Source organism: Podarcis filfolensis, assembly GCF_964270895.1.
Source record: "Podarcis filfolensis genome assembly, chromosome: 6".
Classification (NCBI taxonomy): Eukaryota; Metazoa; Chordata; class Lepidosauria; order Squamata; family Lacertidae; genus Podarcis; species Podarcis filfolensis.
In genome coordinates, this window is record NC_139609.1 from 84,243,425 (window position 1) to 84,267,423 (window position 23,999).

Genomic DNA, 23,999 nt, shown 5'->3' on the forward strand with positions numbered 1-23,999 from the left:
CAAGTTTGATACCTAGCATCTCCCGGTAGGGTGAGGAGGGACTCCTGCCTAAAACCCCGGAGAGCTGCTGCCAATCAGTGTAGACAACACTGAGCAAGATGGAACAATGTTCTAACTCATTATAAGTCAGCTTCTGATAATGTTTTTTTTAAAAACAAATTTGTTTATAAAGCTTAGAGCACATAGGGCATTTGGACAGGATTTCCAATGATGCATGATCATACAGCATGTAGTCTTTTTCCCATTTAAGGATTATGGCCATGTATGTTAAATATAATACATACATCTTTCCCCCCACCCCCTCCCTTTGCAGAAATCACCAAGACCGGGACAGACACAACCATCTCTTTCATCTAGCAAGGTGGAGAGGAAGAATGTCAAGTTAAAAATAAAGGTAAAGTTATTATTTTCAGCAAAGATCTAAAATTATTAATCTGGTTCAGATTTTTTTCAGCACTCCCACACCACAATTAGGCTTTTAAAAATGTCTCCTTTTACTGGAGGTTCCCCACTGTGGTATATAATCCTTCAAATCACACCTTTGTTCCATTGAAATTATGACTGGAACATTTAGCTGATGGATCTCTTAACAGATTAATTTAGTAAAAAACATTTTGACCAACTAAAACAGTTTTCCACAGTTAATCAGGCAGTATATTCCCTGCTCCCAAATGTATTGTTATTAAAAACCCTGATGTACCAAGAAACATTCCCCCCTGTGTGAAAGAAAGTGGAATGTCTCTTTAAAGATGATGATTAACACATGCACACATAATCTTAAAACACCGTTTTCTCATGTGCAGATTTATGCAGATTTTATTCTCTCATTAATTAATTGACAGGTAACATATGCAATTAATTGAATAACATTCCATAAATTGAGTTACCGCCCTAGTTCAATCCCCAACTTCCCTAGAGGAAAGAATTTGGTAACAGGTGACTTCCACCTGATTCCTTGGAGAGCTTTTGCCAGTCATAGTAGACCAAGCTGGGCTAAATGTCTGATACAGCATAAGGCAGGTTTCTGTGTCCCTAACTGTAGTATTTCTGAGTACGGTGGTACCTCAGGTTAAGTACTTAATTCGTTCCGGAGGTCTGTTCTTAACCTGAAACTGTTCTTAACCTGAAGCACCACTTTAGCTAATGGGGCCTCCTGCTGCTGCTGTGCCGCCGGAGCACGATTTCTGTTCTCATCCTGAAGCAAAGTTCTTAATCTGAAGCACTATTTCTGGGTTAGCGGAGTCTGTAACCTGAAGCGTATGTAACCCAAGGTACCACTGTATACTGGTATTAGTAAATAACCTTTACTTCTGATGTGATGGAATGCCTTACAAAAAAACTACACTCAGGCTTCCTCAAGTTGATGCACTCCGATTTGTCTTTGACTACAACTCCCACCATCCTTGACCATTTGCCATGCTCATTGGGACTGATGGGAGTTGGAGGCCAACCACATCTGGAAGGTACCAGGCTGGGGAATCATAGAATCTTAGAGTTGGAAGTGACCCCAAGGGTCATCTAGTCCAACCCCCTGCAATGAGGGAATCTCAGCTAAACCATCCATTACAGATGTCCACCCAACCTCTGTTTAAAAACCTCCATGGAAGGAGACCACCAGTTATCATGGGAGTCTGTTCCACTGCTGAACAGCTCTTACTGTCAGATAGTTTTTCCATATGTTTAGTCGGAATCTCCTTTCTTGCAACTTGAAGCCATTGGTTTGAGTCCTACCCTCCAGAGCAGGAGAAAACAAGCGTGCTCCCTCCTCCATGTGACAGCCCTTAAGATATTGGAAGATGGTTTATCATATCTCCTCCACCCATGATGAGGCATAATGTTGTGGGCAAGGAGGATTCAACCAAGAAGATGAATGTTGATAGCTCTCAGTAATAGTTCTTGTTTTCGTTTTTCCCTCTCTAGGATTCTCCACCTATGATGAGGCATAATGTTGTGGGCAAGGAGGATTCAACCAAAAAGATGGTCCTCTCTGATCTCTGCAGACTGTATTTTGGTGCTGTCCAGAAGGCCATTGGTGTTTTCCACAAAAGTCTTAGCAACGATCTGGCTCCTGAAGTTTTCATAGCCAACAGCAAAATGATAATTATGGTGGGCCAAAAGTTGGTGGATGCCTTATGTCAGGAAGCCCTTCAGAAGGCCGATCGAAACGAGATATTGCATGGCAGCAGCAACTTTTGTGGTTTGCTAAAGAACTTGGCAGTTGCAACGAAAAATGCTGCAATGCAATACCCAAGCCCCGAGGCAATGAAGGAACTTCAGAATCAAGCTGATGGGCTGTCGAAGTATACACAGCAATTCCGAGCAATGATGGAATGAAGCCATCATTCTTCTGGTGTTCGGAGGATACCCCATACTGACAGGTCTTTAGATTCAGGCATTCGTTCAGAAATCCTGTGCTATCAAGATTCTTGAATGTGGGGAGGATTCTAGCTGCACTCAGTGAAACACTTTTAACAACCCCCCTTCAGAACTTCCTATTTGACACAGGAAGGTTTGGAGTGGAGGAAGTGGGGGGCTGCCATCTGCAGTCCCTTCACAGTGCAAGGTAACAATAGGGCCCAACAGAAGCTGAATTCCAACAAGGCAGACCCTGTGGGTGAGTAGTTCCAGGAATTAGATGGGCTGCCTATTCTGAATGCATTGCATTCTCCCTGAAAGAACGTGTGTGAAGTTTGAAGGTGCTCCTGGAAACATCAATGTCACTGGAGGCCACCTTTTCTGCTTCCAATGGTACACCGTAACTACAACTAGACTGAAATAAGTTGGTTGCAGTGACCCATGCACTGGTAACCACAAGTTTAGATTAATGTTATGTGCTCTTTGTGGGTCTGTCTTAGGCTTGATGTGGAAGTTGTAACTGGTGCTGAATGTGGCAGCTATGCTTCTAACCACATATGCTACACCTCTCTTGAAGATGCTGCAAGGGATGGCAATGGACTACTGAGCCCAGTTCAAGGTTTTGTAATGGACTTATATGACCCTAAACAACTCGGGACCCAGTTATCTGACAGAGCGCCTCCTTCCATATGATCCTGTCTGTTCATTAAGATCTTCAGGGGAACCCCTCCTAGTGGTGCCATGACCTGCATTGGTCCATCTGGTGACAACCAGGAAGAGGCCATTCTCTACAGTTGTACCAGTGCTATGGAGTAGTCTCTCCTCCTCAGGCACATTCAGCGTTACGTTTCCACCGACAGTTTAAAACATTTTTTATTGATGCAAATATCTACCAGCCATTAATGCTGGCTTAATTGTCCTCTGCTCATTGTTTTATTGTGTATTTATGCAGTTTGATGTAATTCTACTGTAATTTTATCATTGTACACTGCTTTGATACATTTTAAGTGAGAAGTCTTTTAATAAATAAATTTAAATCAATAAGTGATTGCAAAAACTGAGTTCTGTTTCTAGAAGTAATGGAGAGACTCTTCGAGAAGCAAACAGAATGTGTGTCCATTTTCTCTTTGTGCAAGGAGCAGAATAGTACTGTAGCTCCCTACCTCACAGGAATGTTGTAACAACAAATATATACCGGGGTGTGTGTGTGTGTGTGTGTGAGTGTGATAATGTGTTGCCTCGGGCTGCTGAGAGGGCCCCTGAACAGCTTAAGAAAGAATCAGGCAACACACTGGAAAGTAAGCTTAAAATATAATTTTCTTACTTATGGCCTTGCATTGGTTTCCAGCAAAGGCAGCAGTAAAACCTAAGCAGGCAAAATACTTATATTTTCAGTATAGCCAGCTTCAGACATCTATGTATTTAAAGCTGGGCCTGCCTCCATGGCTGGTCAAAAGAAGAAAGAGAGGAACAGGAAGGACAGGCACTTCGCATGATTGGCTGCGTACACATAGGGTGCTGGGAAATTAATAAATAACTAAATATGGTAGATTAAAACCAAGAAATTGTGGGAGGGAGCTGGAGAGTCATTGTGGCTCGTAAGGATACTATCCCCGTAGCAGAAAAAGGACTTCAGTGAAAGGAGAGGAAGCCCCAAAGTGACTGGAAGCGCAGCAGGGCTTTGTTTTAGGTTGGGGTTGCGATACGTCAGGAATTTCCCGTACATAGACGGAACACTGCAGTTGGAAGCAGTGTCCGGGCAGAAATCGGTCAGATGTCTGGGAAAATCCGGATATATTGCAATCCATGTTGGAAGTGTCGTTTTTGCTGATTCTCTGATTCTCTGATTTTCCTTAAAAGCAGCTCAAAATCGTCATTTTTATTTGGTGATTTCCCCCAAAAAGTCTGTTTGACCTCATAAACTGGGGTTTCTCATGCATCTGTGACAGAAGGGGAGATCCAGTGAGAGCATTTTACACACTTTCCTTACAGAACTGCTGACCAACGGTTGTATTTTCTTTGGTTGCTGCCGCCACTGCACTGCCTTGGAAACATGATTGCAAAACAGTATGGAAATATTTACTGGTTAATTTATTTCTTTTTTAATTGAGTGATGTAAGGGTTGGGGGATGTAAGCAGGCATAAAAACTTCAGCTTTTCAGTCCAGTCTTGTTCACTCAGAATGGAGTCCCGTTGATCTTAGTGATGCTTTGCACACAACAGCAGCAGCACTACATCCAGACCCTATGCGCTGCTTACTCCAAAGTGAATCCCAGTTAGTGTGGTACAATTTCTCAAGGAAGTTTGCCTAGGCTGCAGCTTTACTGCGATGCAAACACGCTTTGGGGCCAGGCCCTTACTTTCAATTTGCAGTGGCCTGGATAAATGTTTGTGGAAATAGCAAGCTAAATCCTCCAAGGGAGCAAAAACTCTTTGACAGAATGTCTGGTTTTTACAACGACTATTTTAAACGTGTAATGCATTTTATTGTATTCTGCTTCGCGTATTTTATCTTTTTTGCAATGGCTTCGGCTGCACCAAATAAAACAACAGCCGCACCGAATCACCGAAAGCATTCCGGGAAGTGTATCGCTGGTTGCCAGGTTGCCCTTAGCAACGCCGGCCGCCTACGTCATCTCCCCTCGCCCTCCCCATTTCCCGTTCTGCGCCGGAAATGGACGGCCTCCGTCGACCGGAAGCTCCTTTGTTTTGGAGGAACCCGGAAGTTCGGCAGCGGAGTAGCTGAGGGAGAGAGATGGGTTGCGACGGGGGGACGATCCCCAAGAGGCACGAGCTGGTGAAAGGGCCCCGCAAGATCGAGAAGGTGAGGCCGGGAAAGGCCTTGGCTCTGGTCCTCTGGGATAGAGGAAGGGTGGGCCGGAGGGCGCGCTGAGGCCTTGGGGGGCCAAGGGAAAGATGGTTTTCGGAGACGGCGGGGTAGTCCCAGCCTTAGAAGCTGCCGTGAGGTAGCTAAGCTATTGGGAAACCTTTGCCACAAAGGAAAAGAGTGGGTGGACAAAGCATAATGCCTTTTGCGGGAGTGATCCCTCTTTCTGAACGGCTGTTAAGGATGTGTGCTTTCCCTGTCCCTTTGACTATTCTATTGCACATCTCAATAACAGATGTGGTCTGTTCTGGAGGGTCCGCACTTGCAGCAGCCCTCCGTTCTATTTTTCAAAAACACAGAAAAAGAAGCTGGCACATTCAACATGACTTAACACAGGGATGTCCAACAGGTTGATCACGAAGCTAAACAACTATGTTGAAGCCTCCCCAGAAGAAGCTCATCAACTGTGGGTCTTCCTCCCTCCCAAAAAGCTCAACAATTTAGATTATTCTCCCCCCCCCCCCAAAAAAAAATAGCTCAACAACTTTGGTCAATTCAATGGGTAGATCACTGTCAGTGTTTTTATAGTGGGAGTAGATCGCAGTTCTTGGGACATCCCTGACTTTACATATTACTTCACTGCAACCACATGTTAAGTATGGTGTTGCTGATCTTCATGTAGCTGTCATCATGAGGGATCGTACTTGGGTTGTGAGATGTTAACATGCTCATGAACATGAATCATAGAACATTATCATAGAAGGTAAAATGGGGGCAGAACTGAGTGAAAAGGGCCCTGTCAGCATTTAAGAAATTGGAGGGGCACATTTTTTCCTTTTCTACCCCTTTGTCTGAGGGTTGTGTTCTCTTGGGGTTGTTTACTTCCTTGAGGCTGGGCTGTGTGTCATGAGAGCTTTCTGACTGCTCTGCAGAATGCTGGTGAGCAAATGTTTGACACGAAATCTTAAAAGACAATGAAGATTCAGAAATTGTCTTGTCTGAGTAGCAACCTTTGACTAAACAAAGAAAATAATTTGGGGTTATTTTCTTCCATTCCCAGTGGGTTTTCTTTTTCTTTTCTTTCTTAAATGAAATTGCCCCAAAGCATTTCTCCAGTTGCTTATGTTGGGTCAAAACCCCCTAGAAAGCTCTGATCATCTTTGTCGTTGCCAACTCTCTTTCAACTCATTTCAAACTGGTGTTTGGGGGTTTCACATAGAAGGGGAAAGCATAATGGAAGATGTCTAAAGTTTTTTTCTTTAAGAATTTCTTTCACAAAATGTTAATAATTTTATGTATTCCTCAGGTTGACAAAAATGCAGAATTGGTGGCCCAGTGGTACTACTGCACTCTGAGTCAAGAAAAGTTGAGCAGGCCTATAGTCGCTTGTGAACTTGGCAGGTAGGATTACATTTTTAAACTCCTTTTCAGTGAAACAATATTAATTTCTGAATAAATTGCAATCATGAAGTTTACCGAGTTTTACAGTATATTTTCTATTACAGACTATATAACAAAGATGCAATCATTGAATTTTTGCTGGATAAATCTTCCGATAAAGTCCTTGTCGAAGCAGCATCCCACATCAAGAGTATTAAGGTAAATTCACATGCTTGTAATCTGTCTGAACTTTTCTAGATATCAGGGCCTACAACTATTAGGCATAATTCAGAGAAAGTTTATTTTGTATAATTCCTTAATGCAAATCCTATTGATTTTAATGAAACATTGAAGCTCCTACTTTCTCTAGCAGGCTTCTATTTTTTAAAAAAACCATGGGGCAATCTTTATATGCTGCATCTTCTGATACCTTTTTTGCATGCTGGCTATTGGTCTCCTCTTGCTTCTGTCATAGTATTCCTTGCACTCAAAATGACCTTGTCTATCAAGCCAATTCCCTCTTCTTTCTTAAAATTATATTCAAAACCTTTTGGATATTGTGAAGCATCCACAAATTTTGCCCGGCCTTGATAAATACTGGTCACAGAACCATGCCCCTTCCCATGTTATGACGCTTGTCCCCAACCTTGCATTATGCTTCTGAAGTGCCCCCTGCGCCTTGTTTGGAGTTCACTGCAAGTTGTACTGTGCTTCAGAGCCCCTCCAAGCAACTCAGAAGCATAGTACTGCTCCTGGGAGAGAAGGAAGACCTAAGGCTCATGATATTCACCATAAGGGGATTGGGAACTCGCTGTGACAAATGGAATGGTGGATTCCTAGTTTTTACTGTGGTTTAAGAACAACTCTCAGCCTCATTCTTTCTGCATTACCCCATGACTTGACCTCCTTGTTTTCTCTTGTAGTTCCTTCTTTGCTTTTTCTCTCTCTTACATTAAAATGTATTTGGGCAGAGAGAGAGAGAGCAAGCCCCACTTTTGTGGTGTCTCTGATGCTTAACATAGTTCTATTAATTTGTTAAAAAGTAACAACGGAATAATGGCAATTAAAGCTCAGTATGCAGTGCCTAAGCACCAATAATTTAAAAATTGCTTGCTATGTCTTGTTGTCTCTATCAGGTGAGTTCCTATTTTAGAAATTAACCAGGCTTGTAAGAGTTGAGTAGATCTGTGGCTAGAAAAGCAATTCATTTCCATTGCTTTTTTTTTAAAGAAACCTTCAGTCAGGAGTAGGAATTTAACCTTGAATGTTTTGCAAATGGTTTTATTAATATAGAATGATAAAGGGAAGAACTGCATTATTTCAGGAGGTCACTTCAACTTGCTTCCATTTAAAAACTTGTGTAAGAGACTTTTATTTCCTTTCAGAACGTCATAGAATTAAATCTCTCAGACAATCCTGCTTGGACTGGTGACAAGGGGAATACAAAAGGGGATAAATATGATGACATCCAGAGTGCACGTTTCATTTGCCCTATAGTTGGGTTGGAAATGAACGGAAGGCATCGGTAAGTATTTAATATCCTGTGTGGTGGAGAAAAATTACTCTTAGATGGTTAAGCAAGTTTTCAAAGAAACTAAATGCCACTGATTTCAATGGGGCATGCTACTTAGGAAGGTGGGAGTGGAATCACAGAGTCTGCTGCTGTTCTGTGGGGCTCTGAACAGGAGCATGATGTGCAGATATGTCACATGCACTCCAGTATTGTGCATGCTTACTCAGAGGTATCTCTCTCCCTGTGTTCATTAGGAATTACTTCCTAGTGAGTATACATAAGCCTTCAGGATTAATGACCAAAATCTAGACACATTAAATAATTTGCTATGAGAAAAATCAAACCTTATTTGAGTATCAAGGGACAACCTATTCATGTCAAGTTGGGAAGCTTCTAAAGGCCTGCATATTGTAAGTTTTATCAGCGTTAATGTCATTGAAGAATATGGAAAAGCTTATGAAATTTGAGTATCTGTAAAACTAAATATGTACAGTGGTACTTCGGGTTAAGAACTTTGCTTCAGGATGAGAACAGAAATCGTGCTCTGGCGGTGCGGCGGCAGCAGGAGGCACCATTAGCTAAAGTGGTGCTTCAGGTTAAAAACTGTTTCAGGTTAAGAACGGACCTCCGGAATGAATTAAGTCCTTAACTCGAGGTACCAGTGTACCGTGACAGTACATGCTTGGCTTTTATTGCATGCTTACTGAAATGGGATAGTTGTTACTACATTAATGAATGAGGATTTTGCAGAGGCCTTTTCTTAATACGCATTTCCTGTGTTAACCACATGGGGGTGTTTTGGGATACACAGGCTAAATTGTGTGCTGGGGACAAATGGCAGTAACAAATGGATTATTATTATTATTATTATCACCTTTCTTTTGCATTCTTGTATGACTTGAAAATTTTTGCTTATAAATTCTGGCCTTGATCCAGCTAAATTTAGTTCGGATGTGCAGCTCATCCTATATACGCTCAAAATGTTACGTTCCACTGAGTGTGATAAGACTAAGTGTGCATATGACTGCAGCCTGGGTCCCATTAAAACAATTAAGACAAGTTAGCCACAATTATCTTACACCCCATTGCTTACAGCAAATCTATACATGCTTACTCAGAAATTACTCCCAGTTAAGTGTGCATAGGATTGCAGTCTTAGTTAGAGCTGTCTGTAGCTTCATTGTTGCATGTGTATTTAACCTCTGAACATCATTTTCTCTCTGCTTCGCCAAAGATTTTGCTTTCTACGCAACTGTGGATGTGTCTTCTCTGAACGCGCTCTCAAAGAAATTAAAACTGAAGTTTGCCACAAGGTAAGCTTTGTCCCTTTCTCTCCTCTCCCCCCATCTTTCTAGTATATGTTTGTGCTGCATCCCAGCCCAAAATTACTTTGAATTGAGCCAGGGTTGTGGAACTGGATTGTCCAGAGGGCCAGATCTAGAAGTGCCCTGCTCTCTGGGGGCCAGTTTGGCAGGTGGGTATGGAGTGTGTCTGATCCCTGCTGAAAGCAATGCAACAGGGTAATGTGTTACATTCAAACAGTGCAGAATACAACCTGCAGCTGCAAAGAAACATTGAATTTAGCACTGTTTGAAACCATAGCTTATACCTGTGCTTTACCTGATGTCATATGACAGCAGGCAGCTGACAGATGGGTATGATTTTGCCTAAATGACCTGGTGGGCCTGGTGGGCTTAATCAGCCCCACAACCAAATACTCCCCAGTGATGACTTAAGCAGTGTTATAAACATACATAACTAGAGTCTACTTTGCAGCTCTTGGTTTTCTCTTCCATGCACATGTGAATTCAAAGACAGGACACAATTTGTTTAACCCAGGGGGACTTTGGGGTCCTGTTTTCAGTCGACTGGTGAAAGTCATTCAAGTGTGTATCCTTTTACTGTGCACCAGACTTGACATCTCATTTTCTCCGTCTCCTCAGAGCTAAGAAATGGTGTTTCTTTTTGTCTCTTAGGATTGTGTTTATCATAAGAATTGTGGAGTTAGATGGGACCTGAGGGTCAACTCCCTCCAATGCAGGAATCTAAACAGGCCATTCTTTAAGAAAGACTATTTGTGAACTTGCTTCCGCCTTCATTCCAAAGGTCCTTGAATTTCCCTAAAGCTAGTTTTGTTGGCTGTTTCCTATGTGGTTCCCCTAATGCTTACATAGGCTCCTGTTGCCAGTTGAATTCTGTGGCCCTTGGAACCCATCTTGTCCATTTCCTATACACATGTTGCATTTTCTCTCAGTGCATCTTTTCTCTAGCCTAAGATAACATGTGGCCCCCACCCCTTCCTCTCAGTTATTCCAGGGCCAACACCACTGGCAACTACTAATAAGACATGTGCAGTTGTTTACACATCTTCCACGCTCTCCTAAGAAACTTCACCCTCACTACCCACAGCTTGAGGAACACTGATTTAGTTGGTTGCTGTGGAACACTTGTCTTTTATTTTCTGCAGGCTTTCCATGTGTTTCCTTTCTTCACGTTCTCCTTTTCATATGTGTCCATTCTCCACTATGCCGTCTACTGTGGTTTAAGTCAGAATTTAGTTTTATAAACAGATGTACTGCAGTGGTAATACAGTGGTGCCTCGCAAGACGAAATTAATTCGTTCCGCAAGTTTTTTCTTCTTGCGAGTTTTTCTTCTTGCGAAGCACGGTTTCCCATAGGAATGCATTGAAAATCAATTAATGCGTTCCTATGGAGACCGCCTTCAGACCAGGTCCAGGGACAGTCTGTCCCCGGACCTCTTCTGAAGGCTGGCGGGGGGAGAAGGACTTTTCTCCCCACCGCCAGCCTTCAGAACAGCCTTCTGAAGGCTGGCGGTGGGAAGAAAAGCCCTTCTCCCGCCGCCAGCCTTCAGAAGAGTTCCCCCAGGGCTGCCTAGGCTGCGGATAGCAGCCTGCTGCCCCGCGCGAGGGGCGCTCTGAAGCAGAGCGCCCCTCGCGCGGGGCAGACATTCGCAGAGCCCTGCAGGGAACTCCTGCAGGGCTCCCCAAGCTGCGAATGTCTGCCCCGCGCGAGGGGCAGCAGGCTGCTATCCGCAGCCTAGGCAGCCCTGGGGGAACTCTTCTGAAGGCTGGCGGTGGGAGAAGGGCTTTTTTCCCCACCGCCAGCCTTCAGAACAGCCTTCTGAATGTTGGCGGTGGGGAGGAAAACCTTCCTCCCACCGCAAGTCTTCAGGACAGGTCCGAGAACAGAGGAGAAGCTGCGCGCCTTCTCCTCTGTTCCCGGACCTCCCACGCAAGCCTTCAGGACAGGTCCGGGAACAGAGGAGAAGGCGCGCTGCACTTCCCCGCTGTCCCCGGAGATTTCCCTGTGGGCTTTCGTCTTGCGAAGCAAGCCCATAGGGAAATTCGTCTTGCGAAGCCGCTAAAAAATCGGAAAACCCTTTCGTCTTGCGGGTTTTTTGTTTAGCGAGGCATTCGTCTTGCGGGGCACCACTGTACCTGTGATAATGTGAGTTAAGGATTCAAAGTAAACTGAAAGTTGAAGAAACTGTAGTGAGATTCAGAGTAGTCTTTCAGCAGAGGTTGTGGTAGCAAAAATGCACAAATCACTAGTTTCAGGGTAAGATATTCTTCATAAATGCATCTATGATTCATTATATATTTTTAATAGGAATTCAGCTGCAGGCCCTTAAGTAAAGAAAAAATCAGAGAGACCAGTATGGTGCTAGATGCACCGGTGATTTCACTTTGTATAAAGCAGCAGTCTCTGACTTAATCACGACTAAAGTCGAAATGAGATAAGTATGTTTCAAGTTGGAATGAATTTTCCCCAGGGCAGAAGATTGGCTAGTGGTACTTAAGAGAGTTTGCCCATGCATGTGGTTTGTGTCACGGCTCACTTTCCCAAGGCTTGTAGAGCTATGTACTCTGTGGACACATTTCGAGTTTCTCCAGTGGAGAAATGTACCAAGTGCTGGCCAGCTACATAACATGTGTGATGGGCATCATTTTGTAAGTTGACTCTTTTTATGATGACAACAGTAAACAGTGTGCAGGTGCTTTCATAGCTTAAATGCCTGTATAAGCTACCGTATTTTTCCATCTATAAGATGCCTCCTACTTTGGTGGACTCAGATTTAAGAAAATGGGGGGAGATGTATCCATGTATAAGATGCCCCCTAATTTTTGACATTATTTTTTAGGGGAAAAACTTAGTCTTATACACAGAAAAATACGGTATTTAGCCCCTGGTGGCTGCACTTGGGTACTGCTGTGCTAGGGTGTCCCTAGCTCAGTGGTTCCCAATTAGCTTATTACTGAGTACCTGCTATTTTTCAAAAGCCAAGCCATGTACCCCCTGCTTTTGAAAATTTTGATAACTCTATGGTAGTTACCTGTGCAAAGCAATTTTTTGAAGAAAATGTGGGGTGGCCCCTAATAAGCAAAGGATTTTACGCATACTAAAAAACAGACCATGAAATTTGTGATACTATCACAAATTGCCTATTTACAGACAGTGCCCTAGCGCTAAACTAAATCATCAAAGGGTGAGCTGTTGTACTAATCATAGTGGCAACTTGCTTAGCTATTTCCACTGTTGGACTTCCAGGATGAGACATGAATCCCAAACTCAAAAGCAAGATTCACTGAAAACCCTACTACAAGCAGTGGGAGAGTCCTCTAAACTTGGTAGTCATTGAAAGCAATTAGAAGTTCTTTTCAGTTAAAAAGTAGAGAGCAAGGGGAAGGGATCCCTTACCTTTTTTAAATGATAAACATGTGAACCCTATCCGTGGAGCAAGCCATTTGCTTTCTCTCTCCACCCCCCTCACTGCCCCCTGCCACTCCAATTGCAAGAGCCCTAATAAACTGTGTCAGAGGTTTTTGCCCAGTCCTAATTCACTTGCAATCCAGCAACTCTTTCACAAGTTTTCCCCGCTGCTAGCAAGCAGGCCCTGGTCATGAGCAGAGGCTGGGTGATCTGTGGATCATCATTGTGGCTTTCACTGTGCAATTAACAAGTTAAGTGAGTCCCTGGCAAATCCCCAGGTGTCCCCGGACCCGTAACTGGGAACCAATTCTCTAGCTTATTTGATCAGTCAGTGAGAAGATGGGTCTAGGGTGAGGTCTGTTGTGTTTGTTTTATGGCAGTCATAGGTTCAATTTAATGACCTTTTGTTCCTTGCAACTTTGTGATTTTCTAAAGTAATGTGAAAAAGTCATTGTTATGCATGTCGAAATGAAGCCAGCAGTGACCGATTCAGTCCTACCACAGAGAATACTGTGGACTTTGGTATAAAGATGTTTTCTTGGCTTGCTACGTTGAAAAGTCAATAGAAACTGATCTATTGATGTATTGATTCCTTTTAGAGCTGGCTGTTCCAGTTGTGCTGGTTCCCTTCCTTGTTCATGGCAACCAAATAACATTAAAACAGGCCTAAACAAGTTTGCTATGCTACTTTCTGTTGGAGCCCACTTGACTATTAAGTGATATCGAAAAGGAAATATGAGCTGCAAAGACCGTTGGAACATCAATAGTTGTATTATATAACAATGGGCATATTGCCCATAACAATAAATCTTTGTGCAGTGATTATCTTATAACTCGTAGAAGTTCGGCTTTCTACTGCGAATCCTGATCAGTGTTTGTTTTAAATGAAAACTGGATTTGCAAGAGTCATATTTAACACAGCTATATATATGAGCCCCATGACTGAGGATAAAAGAATGTAAATTGTGCCTGAAAAAGTTTCCAAAAATGGCAAATGTGTGTGTTTAATGTCTTCACCCTGCAAATCTTTCAAGTCCAGCCTTTCAAACCTACCTGCCCACTGCTACCCAGCACTAGATAAAGATCTCTCAGTGGCTTTTCTCTGGAGCCCACCCTCCTTCTCAGGCTAGGTGGACAACTAATAGCCTTTGTGGCCAAAACATGAGGCTTCCAAAACGTGTTCACTTGGTGCCATGGTTAGTACCTTTAAGGCGCCAGGCATATGCTATCTTTTCCCTTTGAGCTTTTAATGGCACTTAATTACTTTGTTCTCCCTCTTGAGCATGGTTTTTTATCACTTGTTTTACTGTTGGCCTCCTTTTTCTGCTGTTTTCTGCTGCATTTTTATTGTTTCATGGATAATGGTTTTATTATGCCATATTATTGTTCATAGCCACTGATAAGATGAGATATAAATTCTGAAAACAAGCCTTTCATTCTTCGTCCTCTGCAAATAAGTCTAATGTCTACAAGTCACATCTGGTCCTTACCCATTTTGGAATTCAGGGGAAATTCAGATTAACTAGATTTATTCACATCCTATATACCAGGGGTCAGCAAACTTTTTCAGCAGGGGGCCAGTCCACTGTCCCTCAGACCTTCTGGGGGGCCGGACTATATTTTTTTGTGGGGGGGGGGATGAACGAATTCCTTTCCCCACAAATAACCCAGAGATGCATTTTAAATAAAAGGGCACATTCTACTCATGTAAAAACACGCTGATTCCTGGATTGTCCACGGGCCGGATTTAGAAGGCGATTGGGCTGGATCCGGCCCCCAAGCCTTTGTTTGCTTACCCATGCTATATACTAAGAGTTAACTCTTTCTTAAAGTGCTGGTCTTTATGTAACCCAAATGGCACCATTTATGTCCAAGAGGTTCAGCAGGTACAGGAGGATCCCAAGGTTTGCAGAAGTACAAAATAGTGTTGGTGTAGAAAGACCCTTAAGCTGAGGAAACACATCCCTGTTAGAACTGAGCATACTCAGTAGTCATGGAATACTGACTTATTGTTGGGGGAATGGAAAATATGGGTGTATGTTTGAATGGAATGAAGTATCTCAAAAGAAGGCATGGCTGGCCAGTGCACTACACCAGGGGTTGTCAACCTGCCCCCTACTGCCCACTAGTGGGCGTTTCAGGATTCTAGGTGGGTGGTAGGGGGTTCTATGGCACAATCTGAATCCTTCTTCCATCGAGCACTGGTGGGCAGTGAGGAAATTTTGCCATCAAGAAAGATGCATTAGTGGGTGGTAAGAAGGTTGACTACCCTTACACTACACCATTTTAATGCAGATCCCACTTGTGTATTTTATGGTTTTGTTTGCAGGATAGAAGCTAGGTGTGCACATATGTGGGGTTAAAGATGCCAAAGATTTCTTCTCACTTTTCCCCTGCGTATTAAACCCTGATAGGCATATTTTCAAATGAGCAAGGACTGTGGGGTCAACAAAGTTAGCTTTGCCCAATCACTCATGCACATGAGCTGTGACCCATACAAAGAGTTTTTAAATTGACTCTCTTCCAGTGTGACCAGCAGCAACAACAAAACCATCTGGAAACATTAGTACTTCCTTTTATCTTAGGTTATGCGTATGGGAGAGAGTAGTTGCGCTAAGTAGTAAGGGAAGGTCTGCCAAAGCTTCTCAGTCTCAGTCTGTGATGGAATCAGTCTCTCTTATCAGACACCAGTGTGCATTTACATGTGTGTGCATATAGCCATTCTTATCTTCATGTCAGTTCATCTGAAGACTACGCCTTTTCCTGGAAAGTCAAGATCTGGTGCCCTACATCCAAGGGCCAGATGTGTTGATTCATCTTCTCTTCAAGATCTTATCAAACATAGCACAATCAAAATGGTTCTTGGATTTTCTGGTAATTTTTTGTGGGTGGGAAGGTTGCTCCCAAAATTCCTTAATGCACATGACACAAAGTCCCAGTGTGAGTTTGAAAACATTTTCCTGCTGACTCTGTTTACAATGCATCCTATGGTGGCTCACAAAAATCATAAAAACAATATCTCAGGATCATAGAATTGTAGAGTTGGAAGGGACCCCAAGAGTCATCTAGTCCAACCGCCTTCAATGCAGGAATCTCAACTAGGTCAAACATGACAGGTGGCCATCAGTTACAATAGAGCACAATCTTAAATTTTATTTTATTTATTAAATTTGCAAGATTAGTATCTCACCTGTCAAAATGGTCCACCTCTTGCCTACTTCCCCAAAGTTGTTACAAGCATAACATGAGGAGGAGGAGGAGGGAAAACCTAAACATCTTGAGCTACTTGTAAGAAATGTGGGATATAAAACGGACTAGATATATGTAAGTTCTCTCTGAATTGGGATTTTCAGAGCTACATAGGTTATGTACCTACATAGGTTATGTTAACGCACCGGTGTTCAAGAATTCTTAAAACTGACAAGTTTTTTTTAGAACTGTCTGATTTGAACCTCGCTTTAAACCAGTTAAGTTTAAGCTTAACTATGACCAAGCAGTGCATCACTCCTGTGCTAGGCCAAATGGTTGCTTACTTCCCAGCAGCACAGCTGGAGCAGCAGCAAAGCAGCTACAATTTTAGCCCCACCCATACACCAACATGCTTCATGTTCACCTTTCAGCCATGGTGCAAACCACCCAAGGTTTAGCAGTTGGTCACTGAGGGTGCTCTGTGGAACTTGAATTTTATGTAGACTTGGGCTGATTCATTGGCAGTTGACTACGTTCCTCTCCCAGCACTGGAATGTGAAGGCTTTTAAAATTGAGGTGTTAACTGAGGCTTGTTACCGCTCACGAGGGGACTGTTGTTGCAGCAGTCTTTCCTACAGTTTGGTAAAGGAGACTGGCATTATTCCCACATTGCAGATGAATGTGGGCTGGGGGTGGAAAGAGTATAGCAAGGAGGCTGAGAAAATAGAATTTCCTCAAGGCCGCCTGATAGACTGAGGTCTCCTGCTAGATAATGATTATCTCCTAGTTCCTTTTGTAACTTACTGTACCTCCATAAAGCCAGGAGGAGATAAGGCAAAAGAACAAATAGCATTAAGGAGGTCACAATATAACCTTCAAATGATATGGAAATGATAAACCCTTTTGTGCTGAGTAATAGCATGGTAGTATCAACTCAACCTTAGGGATCTAGATTTCTGAAGGTCTAGTCCAGGCCATTTTCTTTCTGATCAGTGGAAAACAGCCTTTACCAAAGACGTCATGGGCTTTGAAGACACTCAAACTCAGGATGCAAGGGAGAAACGTGATAAGAGGAGGGTACCCTTGGCAAATCCACAGTGTGATCAACTCCAGCCCGGAAACCAATGTTCCCACTGTGAAAGGATATGTGGTTCCAGAATCGGCCTCCACAGTCACTTATGGACTCATTGTTAAAACTGTTTATGGAAGACAATCTTACTCTGCTATGAGTGATTGCCAAAGAAGAAAGAAGCCCTCATGTGGTCAAGCTCTCATAGACTTCTGTGCCAAAAAGTTTCCAAGTGTATACTTCCAGGCCTGTCTATGACCTTGCTGAGCTGAGAAGGTTGAATTGAAGCCAGTATAACCTCACGGAAGTTAGCAGCAGCATATAATTGGCTTTAGGTTGGTTTGTTTTTTATTTTAAGGAACTCTTAAAAACTCAGCTTTTCTTTCCGACTTACAGCAGCTTATAGTAAGCAGTGAATCATGATGTAAAGTAGGGAATTCCAGTGTAATCTAATACTTTGGATGCTTCATATCTTCCTGCTTTGCTCAGTGCCTCTAAACTTTTTCCAGGCAGGCCAGTGAGGCAGGTTGAGGCAGCTGTCTGTCCACTGGAGCCTTTTTGAGATGCTGTGCTTAGTCTTACCTGTCAAAAAGCTTGCAAAAACTGGCCAAAATGAAGTATCTGAACCACCGATGTCCCAGGTGGACCAGCATAGCTGCCTCTCTCTCCCTTAGCGCCGGCAGATGGCTAGAAACATGCTAGACAAACTGGAGGTCAGGAGGTTACACAGTATAGTTGCTCTGTAGGATTCCCTACCACCACCAAAACTGATTAGAATAGTTCCTACAGCTCCGGACACAGTATAGACTGTGACAGGCTTACAGATCCCTATTGAGCATTGGGACTAGCAGGTATTGCTGTTGCCTGCACAGAACTGGATTTCGTGGTCTCCTGATCACAGAAATACTGGGAAATGGGAACTGCAATGGGAAGGCATCAACATGGTCCTGAGAGATACAGGAGTGTTGTCGATCAGGCTTAAGAGAAATTGTCCCTTATTTAGGTTCAAATGGTAAGGTTTATTTTTTTAAAAAAATACCATTTAGGGGACTTTACTTTTAGACTTTACAAAAAAGAAAAAAGGGAAAAAAAGAGAAAAGAGAAAAGAAAGAAAAAACAATACAATACAATATATAAACAATACACAACACAACATTAACACAATAATCTAAACAAAACAAAGCAAAAACAATTTAAAACACACATTATACCATTTCAATATCGTATCTTACATTCCCTTGTTTCAATGACTTCCTCTCGCCTCCCTTTTTGTATTCCACTTCTATTAAATGTTTCAGCAATTCCTTTCCATCTTCCTTTATTTTCTGTCATAATATTTGTCTTAACATATTTTAACCTTATTTTCCCTTTAATTATTATATATCAAATGGTAAGGTTTAATGCAATGGTGGGTTTGTCTGTTTGTATTACTGTCCAACAGTTATGGCCTTTTAAACCAGTACATTTTTAATTCAGTGTTTGCTAATAATCTGTCCTGCCGTGTGCAGCCATGTTTTGTATATAATAGCGTCTTTCACGTTGTTTCTGACATTTCATTGCAATGATAGTTTTGGTTTCTCATAAGTGTATAATCAAGGAGGTGTTTGGTCCTTGTAAATAGACATGATTAGAATGATTTTTTGCTTAAATATAGAGGCTGAAATTTTGAAAGCAATCCAAGAAGCCTAGTCATGTCATAGTTGGATGAATGAGTCTCCTCAATTTCATCTGCCAATCTTCTCTGAAAACACTGCCGTAGACGGCACAGAAATAAAAGAACAATTAAGGAATGTTGTAGAAAGTTAAGTGCTAATCCACAAACTGCTTAACCTTGAGTAGTCACATCTACAGCAGGGATAATAATCCAAAATGATTGCCTGTCAATTGTGTTTAAGGCTGCACCATGAATCAAAACATAGAGTCCAAATAAACATATTTGTACTTAAATTCTATATCCCAGTGATACTTGTTTGAAACAACTGAAAACCAGTTCTTATTTTTCAAATAAATATAGTACCTTTGTTTTCAAGGCTTTAATATTTGCAGTTCCCGCACCCCTGATTAGCCTTAAAGAACAACCTGCACATTTGGTCCAAAAGAATGTGGACAGCAGTATCATATTCAGACATCAATACACCAAAGTATCTGAAATTCCTTCTCGGTTTCTTCTGCTCTATTGTTAAAACTGAAAACAGACCACAGATTACCCACAGAAGCAAGATGAGGTATAACAAATGAGGCCAAAGGGAGTTTGTTGCTAAGTTTCTGGTAGTTAATGTTTTGTTTTTTATTTAAAGCAGCAATTAGCTTTATTCCCCAGGTGTTCTTCCTCTTTTAAGTATATTCTGAGAGGTGACCTAGACCCAATACAGACTTGTTCAAAGCAAGAAATAATAATAATACATATAGTATTCTACATTTCTTTGATATGGCATATGTAATTTATGTGCAGCAACCCTTTGCATTGTCCTCAACATTCTAGCTACAAATGGGCTTTTTTTGACAGCTTAGTGTGGGTGCTGTGACTGTGGTTCATAAGCTCCACCACAGACTTCATTACTTAATACAACAGAGGATAATTAAGTGTTCTTGTTTTATTCATTGCCTCCTTTGCACACACCAGGATTTAGATTAAAGTTCATTGTTGTGATCACTCAGCACTCCATTCCTCACTTAGATTAAGTCACTTGACCCAGCTTGTGCCATTTCGGTACTTCATGTCCTGTGACTTTTCCTTTATGGAATCTCCATCACCTAGATGGTAGGGACTATCCAAAAGTTGCTACAACTCCCAACAGCATTAGCAAGTGTGGATGGGAGTTGTAGTTTAGTAATACCTGGAGGACGAAAGTCTTCCCACACCTGATCTACAGCATTGGCTTAAAAAGTTGGTAGTATTTTTGAAGCTGTCTAAACCTGTATTCTAAAGGTTAGTCGGAATATTAGGTCTATAACCCAGGGAGTTTCACACTATTTCCTAAGAAATCCTGGGGTTTCTCAGAATCTTAACAAGAATTAAGAGTGGAAAGAGGTTTTTCCACATGACAGCTTGCCTTAAAATGTGCAGCCTTAGGGCATGCCCTGTTTATGTGAAGTGACGATGCGATCCAACAAGTCTTGCTACTGCCCTGTGAATGGAGTGTGTATTACTGAACACTTCCCAGAATGTTCTGCAACACACAAGGCTTCTTTGGCAGGAAACTCTTAGCAACACTGTAATAGGCAATCATAGCCCCACAATGTAGATCTTAATGAACAATCTTCATTCAGGTTGTAGTTTTATCCATTTTTAAAAACAGGTATTGTCTCCCAAAGCAGCTCATATTGAAAGAGAGAAACAAGGTCCTGCCACCAGATGTATAAACTAAAAAGGCAAAGCATGCTAGGGAGAGTGAGTGGAGAGTAAAGGTAGAGGAGGCAGAACAGTTTTTCGGGACTAGAACAAAGTGGTGAGCATTTTTATCCAGTTTGGGCCAGGGTGACCTTCCCCTTGAAAAACAAATTGATGTTCTTTTTTCATTAGTTGATAGAAAGGTGCCAGAATGCCCTTCCGTTTTGTTCATTCCTAGGCAACTGGCAGTTCATGCCACATGTTATTTCAGACAAGGAACGGGGGTGGGGGATGACAGCTCCTCTTTTGATTTGTGAATGGGACCATGTTGTCCTCCCGTTTGCCAAGGTGCTATTTCTAGGAGGCAAGGGGCACAACCTCCCAGTGGTGCTGAATTTCCTGGTTGATGACAGGGGTTAAAGTATGCTGTTGTCAGCTCTGCAGTGCCAGGGCTCTTTTTATGGATGCAGTGTAAATATAGGAGCGGTGGACAGCCCAAAGAGTGCTCCATGAGGAACATATAGCATATTTTAACATTTAGAGAAATGTAAGTCAGGAAGAGACAAATTATAATTTTTTGGAAGTTCTCTGAAAATTTAGAAATCAGAAGAAATCTCAGAAGGGATCTAATATTCACCTTCACCCTGCAGAGCTTTTGTTTTGCAATTGTTTTTCTCTGGAGTGCCTGTTCTCTTCATAGAAATAATCATAGACTCATAAAGCTGGAAGGGACCACAAGGGTCATCTAGTCCAACCCCCTGCAATGCAAGAATCCTTTGCCCAATGTAGGGCTTGAACCCATGACATTGAGATTAAGACTCATAGAATCATAGAGTTGGAAGAAACCACAAGGGCCATCGAGTCCAACCCCCTGCCAAGCAGGAAACACCATCAGAGCACTCCTGACATATGGTTGTCAAGCCTCTGCTTAAAGACCTCCAAAGAAGGAGACTCCACCACACTCCTTGGCAGCAAATTCCACTGTCGAACAGCTCTTACTGTCAGGAAGTTCTTCCTAATGTTTAGGTGGAATCTTCTTTCTTGTAGTTTGGATTCATTGCTCCGTGTCCGCTTCTCTGGAGCAGCAGAAAACAACCTTTCTCCCTCCTCTATGTGACATCCTTTTATATATTTGAACATGGCTATCATATCACCCCTTAACCTCCTCTTCTCCAGGCTAAACATGCCCAGCTCCCTTAGCCGTTCCTCATAAGGCATCGTTTCCAGGCCTTTGACCATTTTGGTTGCCCTCCTCTGGACACGTTCCAGTTTGTCAGTGTCCTTCTTGAACTGTGGTGCCCAGAACTGGACACAGTACTCCAGGTGAGGTCTGACCAGAGCAGAATACAGTGGCACTATTACTTCCCTTGATCTAGATGCTATACTCCTATTGATGCAACCCAGAATTGCATTGGCTTTTTTAGCTGCCGTGTCACATTGTTGGCTCATGTCAAGTTTGTGGTCAACCAAGACTCCTAGATCCTTTTCACATGTACTGCTCTCAAGCCAGGTGTCACCCATCTTGTATTTGTGCCTCTCATTTTTTTTGCCCAAGTGCAATACTTTACATTTCTCCCTGTTAAACTTTCTCCCTGTTAAACTTCTCCCTGTTAAACTCTAATCTGTCAAGATCGTTTTGAAGTGTGATCCTGTCCTCTGGGGTGTTAGCCACCCCTCCCAGTTTGGTGTCATCTGCACCAAAGACTCATGCTTTACCGACCGAGCTATGCTCCCCATGTAGACTGGATTGTGTAAACAAAGTAGTCTGTGGCAGAGCCCTGAACGATAAATGGTCCTGCCTCAGTGGGTTTTGTGTAGGTGTATTATTGGATGGCTTTTTGATCCCATCCAATTCCAATTATAATTTGAAATCCTAAATCTGAATATAGTGCTGTTTGCGTTCCATGATTCTATCCAAGTGTAGAATCTGAGCAGGGCATGATGTGAAAATTGGCATCCTGAGAATCTCCACTTTTTCTTTTTTAAAGCAAATTTCTATCTTTATGGCTAAGAAGACCAACTTTGAAAGTGGGTGGGGGTGAAACTTCAGCTGTCAGAGGTAGAGCAGATGATTTCAAATGATTGGGATAGTGTGTGGGTTGGTGAGAATCTGTTATAGATAAGATCATGACCTTTTCTTGATTGGCTTAAGCAAAATAACAGAACAATCCTTAATTGGTGTTTATTTTTTGGGATGGGAACAATCTACCACAACATATATTTTTTCACTTAAAAATAATGTTTATATATCTACAGAGTTTTGTGGATTTAATGGATAGATTAATTTATTAAGACTGACATGATCAATTAACTTTAATTGGATGATATTCTTGCCAACAATCCTATCCATGCTTAATAACTGCCTTGGAAGATGAGTCTTTTGCTAGGCAGCCAGTTCACTCAATCATGAGCTTTTGTCTTGGTTGGCTATATATTAGTATATATTATTATCTGCCCATAGTGAAACAAGCTTCTTCCTTAGAAATTCTGTTTATTCTGAGTTTCTTATTAAGCACTTTAACAAAATGTAGTAAGGCCCAGGCTAATAAACAAGCAATCTTAACAGCATTACAGCTGGGACTGTTGACATGTGAAAAATTTCAGGCATTGGTGTATGACGTATCAGCTTTATAATGTACAATGGCAGATCCAGCTTATGGGAGCAGTGAGTGTGCAGTCCCATGGAAATTATAAAGTCATGGAAAGTGCATAATGCAGAAAAAAGTCCCTTGAGGTGAATGTTCCCAGGATAGCCTGAAGGGATTCTGTACCTATAGCTGCTTGTTGTGCAGAGTAATAAGCATTTTTCAAAATGTCACTAAGTCTACAGTGCTGTGAGAAGTGGTGGATGGCATAAAGATTTCTGTGAAGGCAAAAATGTGTCCTGTCTTGAATAGGAGAAGGAAGGTCCATGTTACCTAGCTTTTATTTGTTCAGATAGCTGTTCTGCACCCGTTGTCCTCTTGCTGAGAAATAAACTGAAAGATTTTAAGCATTATTTCAGGAGTAGGATAATAGTTCATGGATTGAATTTGATGGCTTTCTTTTTAACAACAAACAGAATCCCTACATAGTCTCTGGCTGTAGTGAGTTCCAAAATACAGCTCTCCATCTGGGTGTACAAAGATGGGGAACAGTCTGAAGACACATGAGAATACCACTTCATTGGAGCAAGCAGCTCTGGGTCTAGCCAGTGCCTGTCTAGCCAGCTGCCTGAGAACCATGTGTACACTACATTGGGTTCCATGATGTTAAAATATAAATAATAAAGAGCATTGCCACAAAATTCTTGTCCAGGCTGCAATCTGATCATATACACACTTATTTGGAGGTAAGTTCTGGGTTCTTTAGAACTCTCACAGAAGTGTGCAGAAGCCTGGAGCTGTGGCAACCAGGAAGTTGTGTTACTTTAGAAACGTGTGTAGGTATAGATGAGGGGTGGCCAATGTTTTGGGCTCCAGATGTTGTGGACTCCAACTTCAATTAGCCCTAGCTAGCAGGACCAGTGGTCAGGAATGACGAGAGTTGTAGTCTAACAGATCTGGAGGACAACCAAGTTGTCTACCTCTGAGATGAATAGCTATGGGAATTTTGTGTGAAGATG

General features: G+C 42.2%; 3 protein-coding genes and 1 long non-coding RNA gene across 6 annotated transcripts in view; 3 read left to right on the plus strand and 1 right to left on the minus strand.

The window, feature by feature from the left end:
- The window catches only part of CASS4 (Cas scaffold protein family member 4), a 36,538-nt gene extending 33,142 nt beyond the window's left edge, over positions 1 to 3,396 (plus strand). For all 3 annotated transcript variants that reach the window (XM_083618538.1, XM_083618537.1, XM_083618539.1), the window contains 2 exons: positions 314 to 394; positions 1,921 to 3,396. In XM_083618538.1, coding sequence (XP_083474664.1) covers positions 314 to 394; positions 1,921 to 2,334 — 495 coding nt within the window. In that variant the 3' untranslated portion in view covers positions 2,335 to 3,396. The remainder of the gene's footprint in view (positions 1 to 313; positions 395 to 1,920) is intronic.
- A 1,627-nt stretch (positions 3,397 to 5,023) lies between these two features.
- Positions 5,024 to 23,999, plus strand: part of RTF2 (replication termination factor 2) — a 57,427-nt gene continuing 38,451 nt past the window's right edge. Inside the window, exons 1-5 of the mRNA XM_083619099.1 lie at positions 5,024 to 5,179; positions 6,489 to 6,583; positions 6,688 to 6,781; positions 7,948 to 8,087; positions 9,310 to 9,388. Coding sequence (XP_083475225.1) covers positions 5,111 to 5,179; positions 6,489 to 6,583; positions 6,688 to 6,781; positions 7,948 to 8,087; positions 9,310 to 9,388 — 477 coding nt within the window. The 5' untranslated portion in view covers positions 5,024 to 5,110. The remainder of the gene's footprint in view (positions 5,180 to 6,488; positions 6,584 to 6,687; positions 6,782 to 7,947; positions 8,088 to 9,309; positions 9,389 to 23,999) is intronic.
- LOC310764893 lies at positions 17,199 to 18,817 on the plus strand. The gene is made up of 2 exons (XR_014549329.1): positions 17,199 to 18,081; positions 18,460 to 18,817. It is a non-coding gene; the product is annotated as an uncharacterized lncRNA (long non-coding RNA).
- Positions 18,774 to 23,999, minus strand: part of LOC310764618 (beta-1,3-galactosyl-O-glycosyl-glycoprotein beta-1,6-N-acetylglucosaminyltransferase 7-like) — a 33,062-nt gene continuing 27,836 nt past the window's right edge. The window contains exon 5 of the mRNA XM_083618926.1: positions 18,774 to 18,814. Within this exon, the coding sequence (XP_083475052.1) occupies positions 18,789 to 18,814 (26 nt within the window). The 3' untranslated portion in view covers positions 18,774 to 18,788. The remainder of the gene's footprint in view (positions 18,815 to 23,999) is intronic.